This window comes from Sorex araneus, chromosome 9 (genome assembly GCF_027595985.1).
Source record: "Sorex araneus isolate mSorAra2 chromosome 9, mSorAra2.pri, whole genome shotgun sequence".
Taxonomy (NCBI): domain Eukaryota; kingdom Metazoa; phylum Chordata; class Mammalia; order Eulipotyphla; family Soricidae; genus Sorex; species Sorex araneus.
In genome coordinates this window covers 22,072,891-22,085,337 of record NC_073310.1, presented here as the reverse complement: position 1 = coordinate 22,085,337, position 12,447 = coordinate 22,072,891, and the positions used below count along the sequence as shown (strand labels likewise).

The 12,447-nt window shown below is 40.5% G+C and overlaps 1 gene segment (V, D, J or C); it reads right to left on the bottom strand.

The window, feature by feature from the left end:
• Positions 1–8,267: 8,267 nt before the first annotated feature.
• Positions 8,268–8,761, bottom strand: LOC129407075 (immunoglobulin lambda variable 2-11-like). The segment is given in 2 exon segments: positions 8,268–8,602; positions 8,716–8,761. Coding segments are annotated over 2 exon segments (381 nt in total).
• Between the last annotated feature and the right edge of the window lie 3,686 nt (positions 8,762–12,447).

Sequence of the window (12,447 nt, the reverse complement as noted above, 5' to 3'; positions counted from 1 at the left end):
TTGTCTCTCCGAGCCTCCCCCGGGCAGAGATCCGCTGCCCCTAACATTTGGAGGTCCCACCGAGATCTGACTCTGCCTGAGGGACACCGGACAGTCTCTTTGGGGTAAGTACTGGAGCCTATTTTTTCGGTACTGACTTTATGTGCACAATTATTCTGTAGCTGTGTATCTGTGGTATACCGTTCCTGGGATCTGAAGTAGCTTTGTGTCTGACAGACGTGTCCGGTTGACACTAGCTACAGCCCTGGGGGACGCCCCAGATGATAAAGGGAGACCCAGGGACGCCTGGCTTCCCTCCTATCTGGTAGGTCCAGAGGATCTACGTCTGGTCTATCCCAGGACATCGGCCGCTTTAAATCTGAGCATTGGCCGCTTTTCTCCCTCCTTCTGGCATTTGGTTATGTTCTATCACCTTCGAACTCCTTCTCCACACAGATCTCCTGAGGATGGGACAGTCCACCTCCACCTGGCTGTCTCTGACTCTCTCTCACTGGTCTGAAGTCTGCTCAAGGGCTCAGAATCTCTCTCTCATAGTTAACTCTTTGTTCTGCTGAATGGCCTTCTTTTAAGGTTAACTGCCCCCCTGAGGGGTCTTTTCACCTCCCCATTATTTTGCAGGTAAAAAGAGTCATTTAAACCTTTCTTAAGCCCTCTGGCATATTGACTCCCATACCTGCTTCTGCTTCTATCTCAATTCTGAGAATGACCGCTCCACAGCCTTGGCAACCTCTATATCCTCAACTACTGTTTCCCTCTCCTTCTAAAGTCCCTTGAGGGACAAGTGCTTGCGTCCTGTTTTTTTTTTTTTTTTTTTTTTTTTTAGGTTCGGTGATTGCAGGAATCTTCCTGTACTTCGAGATGGGACAAAACACATCAACTCCCCTGTCCCTAACCCTAGCCCATTGGTCTGAGGTTCGGGCTAGGGCTCATCTCTCCCTATAAAGGAAGGCAGTCTATCCCTATGGTTGATAAGAAGAGACTAGCTCTCTGCCTCAGAAGTAGTCTTGACCTTAAAATGGTAACATCTGACAACCTCAGGTTTCAACAACTTTGTCATAATTTGTTTTGCTGGCGTATATCAACAAAGGCGCTTTCTTGACCTGTTCTTAACAAGCAGGAAACTGGCTGGTCAGGCAGAGAAACAGGAAGCAATGTTCCCAATCGGCCGACAGGGCTCAATTTGCCCTGGGGAGTGCTCTTTCCTTTCTCTGTCTATCAGTTTTCTCCCTGCCGTTTTAGAAGGGTCAGATTGATCCATCAACTGCAGATGTGTGCACGTGTAGTGGTACTTTTTAGTCAGTTCATTGTCTGTCTGTCTGTCTGTCTGTCGTGGAACACTCGAGTGTTAGGGCTAGTTTGTAGTTATTAATTCTTAGAACTGAGCAAACAAAATCAAGGGAGTCAGAGTGATATGTAGCCCAGCAATTTAAAAGATCTAGCTATCTTTGGAACTTGTTAGATCAGGCTTAAACAAAGATTTCTAATCAGAATGTGGCGCCTACAAAGAAATTGAAATTCTCAATCTAGATATCTTATTGGAAGAACATTAATGGTTATTAACAGTTGTAACTCTTCTGAAATTCATAATCTGTACTATCTAGGAAGAGCTTAGGAAATAGAGCCTAAAACTAAAACAATTCAGAGGATGCAAGGCTTTATCTTACAAGCCTCAGCCAATTTTAATGAGGAATTTAGCTGTTTTTAAAGCAACAGAGGTACAGAAACCACCAAAATAAACAAAGTTTTCTTATGTTTCCATAAACATTGATGGTCTAAGTGGTTTTTTTTTCTGTGCTAATATCAAGGGTTGGTTAAAAAAAGGGGGGGGGGTGGAGGCTCTTTCTGTATTTGAAAGCATGTCTGTATGGTGGAATTGTTTAAAGTTAGAAAGCTCATGATTTGAACTAACTAAGGTACGAGAACTATTGAACTTAAGTCAAAGAAGGTTTTACCGTGTTTCACAAAAATTGATGGTCCAGAGGTCTTATGCTATTATACCAATGTATATATTTGTATCTGCACTGTATTAGAATTATTTGACCTAGAGAATCTTGTGAGTTGAAATAACTGATATATGAAAACAGGTTTAAAGAGTAATGCTTCGGTTTAAAATATTATTTTCTAGAGTTGCAAAATTGGTTGAAAACTTATTGTACCTGTGTTTTATTTGATCTCTGAGACTTCTGGTAACAAAACTTTTTAAAGCTACTTAGCTCAGGGTAATGAAGGGTTAATCTTAGATGTCAGCTTGAGAGATTTTTTTTTTTTTTTGCTTTTTGGGTCACACCTGGCGATGCACAGGGGTTACTCCTGGCTCTGCACTCAGGAATTACCCTGGCGGTGCTCAGGGGACCATATGGGATGCTGGGATTTGAACCGGGGTCAGCCGCGTGCAAGGCAAACGCCCTACCCGCTGTGCTATCTCTCCAGCCCCCGAGATTTTTTTTTTAACATTCTTCCCTGGATCTACCCATCCCCCTGCATTCCCAGCTCAGCAGGCTTTGCCTCAGTCAGACTGGATATGAAGACCCTCCCTCAACAGTGAACTCTAATTACACGTTTGCCCAGCAGATAAGACTTGCTAATCTGGTTTCTTAACTCTTCCAGGTATCTGGTTCTTGCAACTTTGTGAATGAGAAAGGGTCTGGGAAAACAGTTGATTCTTATATTTGCATTAAAATCTGACAAACACACAAAAAAGAAATAGTGTGAAACCCCCTTGTAGGAGGAAAAGTCTATGCTTATATTTTAACAGATAACACCTACTAATGTACTCTGGGTCCTGCTATGGCTTGGCTTCATCTGGAGTAAACTTCATTTTCCTGATAAAAACCCCAAACCACCTCAAACAGATCTCAGCTGGAAGTCACAAGGAAATCTGAGGAAGAAAGGACAGGCCGAATTGGCCTGAGGACTTAGTCTGGGATTTACTGTACCAACCTTATCCTGAACCTCAGAGAACTTTGTATGCAAGTGTGAGATCTTTAATGTTTTATGGTAATCTATGAGTGTTTTAATCTTTATATTTGTGTTTTCCTAGAAATCAGAATTCTAAGATGTCTCCTGGTTAATTTCTAATGTGAATTGAACCTTTGCCCAATGAATATGTTGTGAGAACTTTAGTTGTGAGCATCTTTAAAGTTTTTTTTTTAATATCTATAGAACTAACCTAATGCTTTTGAAATGGTACTGCAGAGTAGTTTTGTCATGTTAAATGAAATGATTGGTAATAGTGTCTAAATTTGGGAGATTATGTTGTACTAAGTTCAGTAAAATAAGAGTTTAAACTTGTGGAATGACTATAAGGAATATAGATGTATGTCTTAAGTCAGAAAGATAATGGATGCAGATATCATCAGTTGGAAAAAGGCAAGGAATCCTGTTAAAGTGAAGTTGATTTTGAAATGGTTTGAAGGAAAGTTACAGGACAGAATGAATATAAAGGAATGTGTAGAAGGTTTGAAGTTGTGTTTGAAGGAAAGAAATTGGTCACTGCTTTAAGAAACTCTTTAAATCACGTGCAGAATTGTTCTAGTACTCCCAGTACAGTGCTTTTATTAATGGGAAGTCAAGGTTTTCAAATAGGATTGAATGGGTTAAATACGATGTTAAATTGTACACTTTTCCTCTACAGATTTTAGCTCCTTTGACTAGGACCCACAACAAATGGGTGTGTTACATCTTACTGTGAGTGAAATGAAATGTTTGCTTTTCTCTTCTTTTGTACCTTCAGTATGTTTTTGATGTTTCATGGCACTGTGTTGGTTTGCATAAATTCAGATTAAAGTCTTTCCTCTCTGTAATAGGGTCTACCCTTCATTCAGACAGGAAAATCGGTTATGGGACCCCAAAACCCTCTTCCAGGGAAACAGCAAGGGATTGGTCTAAATGACAGGAGCATGTATTTAACAGGTACTGTTTCAAGTACCCTACAAACCTCAGGGAGACCCTAGAGGCAGGCCGGCTCAAGGAAAGAATGGAAATCATCACTGCTATGGAGAATGAGGAACCCGGAAATCTATGTGACTGACACAGCCTGACCTACTCTCAGCATCAAGAAAAACCCTGGAAACTAGGATCTCTCCCAGCCCTGAAGAAGGGAGGGGAGGGACTCCTCTCTGCCAGGATGCCTCTATGGCAAATGAGGCTCAAGGTCACCTCCAGTTCAACCTGAAGACCTGAAGCCATCCAGTTCATCGTGGGACATTTATGGCCAGGCCTGGGTAACTCTGACGTGCCACATAAGATTAATGCTGTTGTTGGTATGCCTCCTGTTTTTAGCCAACCCCCAGGACTTCTCAGTAAATAATGGGGTACCCCAAATGGAGAGTTATCCAATCTTGCTGTGTTTATGCAAAAGAACAAGTCAGATTTGTTAAGCCGTCAGGCAAATTTTAAAATGAAGGTGAAGAGAAAACCATGTTTCTGTAACTTGCTTTTTAAAGAATTAGATTCAAATTCTATAGAGTGATCTAGTAAATGTATTCTAATCTTGATCTAAAAGGTATCCCTTTGAGTAATTCAGGTAATATGTGTTTTGCTGCCTGTAAAGTAAGCAGCCCAGTCTGTGGGACTCAATGTTTAACATGCTGTCACTAGTCTGACCAGGGTATTGGAAGCCAGAGCTTTAGTGGGGGGAACCTGAACTCAAAGGGCAGAATTAATTACTTTCCCCCAACCTGTCAATTGGCTACAGTGCCAAGAGTGGACATCTAAGTATTCACTTTTAGTTCTATGAACACAGTCATTTAGACAGAACTAGAATTTTAACAGCTCTTAATTCTCATTCCATCATGGGATTAATACCCCATCCAGAGAATACTCATCTAAAGATACTCCACAAAAGAGGAACAATAGGCATTGGAACAACGTTTTCAAAAAGAAATTGATAGATAAAGGGCTACACTAAGCTTCCAACACTAGTGAAAGCCATCTTTCATGGAAAGGAACTCAGAACTATGCTTTCTGCTTTCTGTTTCATTAATGAATCGTGGGCCTCCTTTCCTAACACTTGTAACTTCAAGGAACTTATCAAGGAGAGGATTGGCAGCTTGACATGCAAAAGATCAAAGGTTTATATTCAAGGCATAAATATCTACTGGCTCCAACTGATAGTTTCAGTGGATGGATAGCTTTTCCTATCTGACAAGTAGCTTGGTGCTTCTATGTTGCTAGAAAAATCTGGACATAAGAAGTCATTTTCTATCAACCATGGGTAAAGCAGTTATTCCTTTCCATTGCTTTTATGATAGAAATAGGTATGGCATTACGTTGCTTTGGTTTATGTGGCCTTAACTCTTATGTTTTTTAAGATAGCAAACTATTTTGTTGTTACTATGTCAGAAAGGACCTTCCACATCTCCAGGGTCTAAGTGCCATCCCTCAGTCTAATTGATCTGATCTTTTCTTTCAGATAACTTGAGGAACCCAACAAATTCATTGCCTGGGGCCCACCAAACTAAGCTAACGCGAAGTTTCATCCCTTGTGCAGGCAGGGCCAGCGCCCCTCTGTCAGCATGAAGCAGCTCCAGAAGACGGAACTTTGACCATTTTCCATTTAACGATTAAAGGTGGTGGAATCTCTAGGGGAATACGAAGTAGGTAGCTAGATTAAGGAAGCCCCTTCGGCCTTGAAAATCCCAACTGCCCTGTTGTGAGTGTGAACCCCATTAATGAAGGAACTCTGTTCTCTTTTAAAATTTTTTTGGGGGGTCAACTGCCACTGTTCTAACTTAGCCTTGAAAAGGAAGTGTAGGCCAGAATATGATCTCTCTCTCTCTTTTCCAGTTATTACTAGTCTTTACAGGTATCAAGGCCGAGCTCCATGGGGGATGGGAGCATACTGCTAGAGTGAACTCCTCATCCATATGCATTGAGACATCTAGTTTGAATCAGGTGATAAAAACTGCCACCACCAGAGAACCCCCGTGGAGAGGTCTGTGATACTGAACACACCAACTGCTTTGAAGGAGGATGGAATAAAAAAGCTGCCTCCCCTCTTGGAACCAGAATGACATCGACTAGTGGCATGTCCAGACAACGGGAGATGACCCCCTTCAAAATCTAAGATTAGAGATATCCACAACAAGAAGTGGGGATTTGAAGAGGAGGGCAGGTTAAGAATTAAATTTTCCTTTGTAACTGTTTTGAAAAAGGTTTTCTTCCCGACCTCCCACTGGGCAGGAAACTGTCACTAAATGGGTCAACAAACTGCCCTAGGAAATGTATGCAAACATTTGCAGGGAAACAGTTAACAGTCAACAAATGTTGGGATAAGCAAATGAATGGACCTATCTGTGATCCCCTTTGATCTATAGGTGTGATTTCCCTTTGATGCTGCAATATGTGTGATTTTCCCTTTTCCCCCAAAAGGGTATAAAAACAGCTCACTTTTTGAGTCCCGGGCCTTTGGCTATGCCACGCTATTGAGGCACAGTTGAAAGTCCCAATATAGCTATATTGGCTTAGCATTTGCAGAAAGAGTTGTCTTGGTTGTGTTCTTTTGTCTCTCTGAGCCTCCCCCGGGCAGAGATCTGCCGCCCCTAACACTGCAATATATCATCCAGGTAGGTGTGAACACCAAAGCAAACAGCTGTAACGCAGGACATGCTAGTACTAAGAGACATGTGAACTCTTTTTTTCCTTAATTTTAAAAAATTTTTTAAATTCTATTGAATCACCGTAAGATAGTTACAAGCTTTCCTGTTTGGATTACAATCTCACAATGATCAAACACCCATCCCTCCACCAGTGCACATTCCCCACCATCAATATCCTAGGTATACCCCCCTTCCACCCTCCCCCTGCCTCTATGGCAGACAATATTCCCCATAATCTCTCTCTACTTTTGGGCATTATAGCTTGCAACACAGACACTGAGAGGTCATCATGTTTGGTCCATTATCTACTTTTGGCTTGCATCTCCCATCCCAACTGATTCCTCCAGCCATCATTTTCTTAGTGTCCCTTCACTATTCCATCTGCCTTCTCCCCTCTGACATGTGAACTCTTATACCAGATATATGCTGCCCAAGGGATCACAGTGCTGAGTGTGTGAGCACTAAAATCTGATGTGTGGCCCCTGTAGGCAACACGAGTAAAGGCGAAAGCACCATAGTCAGTGTATCTACAACCCTTAGACATCGCACACAAAGCATTACTAAAGTACCACAGAAGGAAAGGAGAACTATAGGTTCAAAAACATTGTTTTAAAGAAAATACCACTTTAATGTCAAGTTAAATACTACTCTCAGCATCAGATTCCACTCCAGCTGTAGGAAGCTCATACCAACATTTCTCCATCCCAGGATGGGGGCAGGCCATGGTACTTGCTACTGAAGCTCCTACAGTCGCACCACTCAACAGTGCTGCCACCATGCCGAGTGCTTAGGACCTAACTTCATGGCTACACTAAGGTTCCTGCAGACTCATCCCAGGTCAACAGACCCTGAGATTTCTGGACCTCCAAATTCCACAGCACTTAGTTCTGTTAACATTTCAATTTGCTCCAGTTTGCTTCTGAATAGGCCTACTTAAAAGATTTCAAGTATTTCTTTGCTTGTATGTTGTGAATGAAAACACCAGAAATTGGTTCTTAATTTTTTCATTGATTAATTTATCAAGTGACAAATGAATTATAGTCATAAAAGGAACTAGTATTTATCTGTAGCAAGGGATTTATGTAGGTTTCAGGATGAATGAACTAGAACAAAATGACATCATTAATAAAAATTAAATAACTAATACCCTATGTGAATCCCTAACAGGAATATATTAACTCATAAAACAAGACAAATGCATTGACATGGATGTTAAATTTTTTGTTATGTAGAGAGTTAAAGAGGAAAAATATTGGAGAAGACTGATGGTATATAGGAAGTTTCTTTAAGAGGAGAAATATATTATGGAATAAAAATGTTCATGGATGTGTCAAGGTAAGACTATAGGAACACATATCTTAAAGGACTGAAATTATGGGCTGCCAATTCTATCCAAAAACTCTCCAGCTCTATAGGTGGATATAAAGATTACCTCAGACAATTAATGACTTTATTAATATGCATGTCTGCATACCATACAACTCAGAGAGAATTGGAAACAAATATAAAGTGCAGCAAAAAGACTAAATATAAAAGAATTTGGAGAACGATAAAATTTTCAAAAATCATAAGTTTATAATCATTCAACTTCAAAATAAATATGTAGACAAATGAAAATCTAAGTTCATTAGTGAAGGAGGATAAGATGACTGAGAGCAGGTTTTTGTCTCACTTCCCTATGAGCATGAACCACTGTGTGTTGCTACCACTTCTGTAGGAGCAACAGTAGTAATCAGCCTCGTCCTCAGGCTTGAGCCCAGAGATGGTCAGGGTCGCTGTGTTGCCAGACTTGGAGCCAGAGAAGCGATCAGGGATCCCGGATGGCCGCTTATTGACATCATATATCAGCATTTTGGGAGCTGTGCTCTCCTGCAGCTGGTACCAGGAGACAAGGTTATATCCCCCAATGTTATTGCTGGTTCCTGTACAGGAGATGGTGACTGTCTGATCCCGAGTCCCAGACACTGAGGGGGGCTGAGTCAGAGCAGACTGGGCCCAGATACCTGAAAAAAAAAACCCAACACACTTTGATGAGTTCAGGTTGGTTCTAGATAAACCTGAGGAAGGAAGAAAAGGGTGAGCCCAGATGTTCTCAAGGTCCCTTCCCACACCTCACCTGGGCCCTGACTGAGGAGGCTGAGCAGGAGAAGAGCCCAGGTCATGATGGAGATGCCCAGAGTGCTGCCTGCTGACACCCCAACCCTGGGCCTGGCTCTCTGCCAGCTCTTATCCCTCCCCTGCCCCAGAGAAGGGAGGGGCCTGCATGCAAAGCTGCTCCCTGCACCTGCCTCTGCTCAGCCCTCTCTGGCCTAGCCTTGAACATTAGATTTCTCAGAATTTCTTGATATTAGACACATGTAAAAAAATTTTTTTGATATTATTCTTCTCAGAAAAAATATTTCTTTATGCCTGATTTACAGAGAATAATAAATGTGCTGAAATCCTTGTGTTCATGATGTCTGTGTCTTACACTGTGCTGGAATGTGACAATGTCTTCATGAACAAATGTAGTGTGGGGCACCCCTACAGCTTCCTTCAATTAAGAGTTCAAATTACATGTTATTTTATAGCATTTGGGAAAGTTAGTTGCTATCTCTGAAAAAATTAAAAGTTGCCCTGGTGATCTCTTACGTTTGGGACTAAAATGTGCACACTTTTCACTGCTTCCTGCCACACTTGTTTGTGCTGGAATATGTACAGTATTTTATTACTCAGGCAGCTTGATCACTGGAACACTCACCTACCAACCATAGGGATGCTCCAAATCGAGGAAGTCCGAACAATAAACAATAATACAGGAAAACACAAGAAGTGATACTCCCATTTGTGTCTCCCAACGTTGGTTTGCACTCTTGAACTTGTCAATATCAATTTCCTCTCTCCAACTCTCATTCAACAAGAGTCAAAACAGTAAATTGTGTACTGCATTTTGGCATTTAAATGGCAGTAGTAGAGAATAAGAGAGAAGGACAAACTCAGTTTCGTACCTTTATATATATATTTATATTTATATATAATATATACACAGTGAGGTACTTCTTATAAATTTGTATTAATCAATATTTTATTTGGTTTTACCATATATAGTGATTACAATACTATGTACAGTATAGTATATATGATATACATAATACTAAACAGTATATAGTGAATATAGTATAATATATAATACTATATATAATACTATAGGTTATAATACTATAATGGTTTCAACATTGTTGGGCTTCCTTTAAGTCAGTGAACCAATAAATATATAGGTATATTATGCATCAGTTTCTCTATATAAATGACATTTGAATATAATTCCACTCTCCAACCTATACTGGAAATACCTACCTAAAATTACATCTCACTGGTATTCCTTCCAAAAGCTTGTAAACATCCCAGTCATAGCACACCAGACTATACGGTAATGTAATGTAAATATAAACACTCTAAACAAATATTACTAACAATCTGAACTAACAAAAATTGCACAGTAGACTTAACTGTAACAATTCCTTAGTAAACCCTCAGACAAGGACTTAATATACCAATGGTGATATAAAATTTTCACAAATTTTCTTATACACAAATATTTCTTGACTTTTCCATTCCCCATTTAGTAGTAAAAAAGCAACATAAAATAAATTATTGTGCACCGGCTATGGGGCATGATTGAAGGCTGTTTGGGAAAATAAAGTCAATTATAGAGGAAAGGTGACAGTGATGGTGGGATTGGTGTTGGAATATTGGCTGCCTATAACTAAAAATATTAGCTGCCTTGTTATCAACTTTTTTAACCACAATATTTAAATTAAATGGGTGGGAGAGGGACAGGAAAAGGCTTGGAAAACTACTTTCCATTTTTCACATTTTTCTTTTTCTTCTACTTTTTTTTTTCAGTTCTGACACTTTCTAATACACAATACCTGCCTTGCATGAGTAAGCTTTCAAGTTCAAATCCTGGTATCACCACATGTCATAAACATGATTCTGGAAGCTCTGTTGTTTAAGATTGGCAGATTTGTCTGGATCCCAGCACCAGAAGAGATTTTCTGCAGTACAACATCCAGGCGTGTGCACAGTAAAACTCTCAGGAACATCCAGTGATGAGCATTACTAGAAGACCTTATATTTCCACCAGGAAATAAGATCACCAGGGAACTCCAATGCTGAATGTGTGGCCCTAATGAGCAACACAACTAAACGTGAAAGCACCATAGTCAGTGTGATAAGAAGGCTTTGATATCAACCACAAAAACAAACCTACAAACAAAAACTAAAAAGGAAAGGAAAAGAGAACTACATATACATTAACATTTAACGGATACCAACTTTACTGTCGAGTCAAATAAATATTCATCCACAGGTTCCTCTTCAGCTCTACCAAACTCAGAAACTATTTCTCCACCCTATGCAGTTCGAGCTAAAGAACAGCGGGAAGGGTGTTTGCCTTGCACAAGGCTTACCCAGGTTAGATTCCACCATCCCTCTTTGAGAGCCCTGTAAGCTACTGAGAGTATCTCGCCCTCGAAGCAGAGCCTGGCAACCTACCTGTGGCATATTCGATATGCGAAAAACAGTAACAAGTCTCATAATGGAGATGTTACTGGTGCCCACTTGAACAAATCGATGAACAATGGGATGACTGTGCTATGCAGTTGAAAGCCACAAGAACACTCAGAAGAGAGTTATTTGAGTAACTGAAAATGTGATGATAAAATATTTGTGAGGAAAACTCTGCATTTCAAGGAACATCAAGAGCACTGAACTTTATGTTTTTCATTCTGTGCTTCTGAACTCAAGAAAAGCCAACAAACTAGTTGCCCACCAATATTTCTTCCCAGGAAGAGCTAGGGATAGGCAGGTACTGGTATATCATCCAATTCAGGATAAATCACACAATGATCTCCCCAGACCAGGGTCTTCACTTCCTCCTAGTAACCACGTATTGCATCATCAAAACTCATGAAGAAATCATATTGAACTAGAAAATCTCTCCTCCAGGTCCTCTCCTTTTCCTCCATGTTTTTAACCACATCATTTATTTCTAGTGCCCTCTGAGTCTCTCTCTTATCCTCAAGTCAAAAACACAAAAATAATTTAAAGGAAAAGAGCAAAATAGCCCAATAATATCTACAAAGTATCCAATCTAAATGTAAGCATACAGAACTATTTTTGAAATAGAGAATAAGCATACCAGGTACATCCTTGTCACTACCCCAACCATGCTTGTTTGTGCTGAAGCATCTGTTGTCCTGATTCTCACAAGCCGATTGTCACTCCCAAGTTACCCTCTGCTGTGTGGATTCCCAACTCCGCAAGAAATCCCCAGCTGTAACATAGCCAAGAGCCTGTGTGTCAACTCCAAACTTAATGAGTATAACCCCATGAACAGTACAAGATGTGTGCTACTAGGCCAGGAAGGGCAGCCCTGAGGAACACTTGGTGCCGAGTGGGGGAATTTTTACCACCTCATGTGCAGCTCCAGCGAGCACCAGAACTCTATGGAAAAGCATCTCAGTGAGTGTTTCTATACCCCCTGGTCCCCATCCTTGTACAACCACCTCTGTAATATCAAATAAGGGTGAGGAAGGGAAGATACACTTCTCAGTATTTAAGAAAAAGATTACAATGTCAAGTTTAAATTATCAGTGAAATCAGAACACCATTCCCCTCTACCAGACACACACCCCTTAATTCAGATATATATTCAGAACTTACAAAAAACAACAATTCGAATCCCTAATAATGTGGGTCACACAAGGCAAACAGGGGGAGGCAGCCACATTGAACTAAAAGAAAACAACACTGAATTTCTGGTTTTCCATTCTGTGTTGCTGTACTCAAAGAAAGACAACAGATT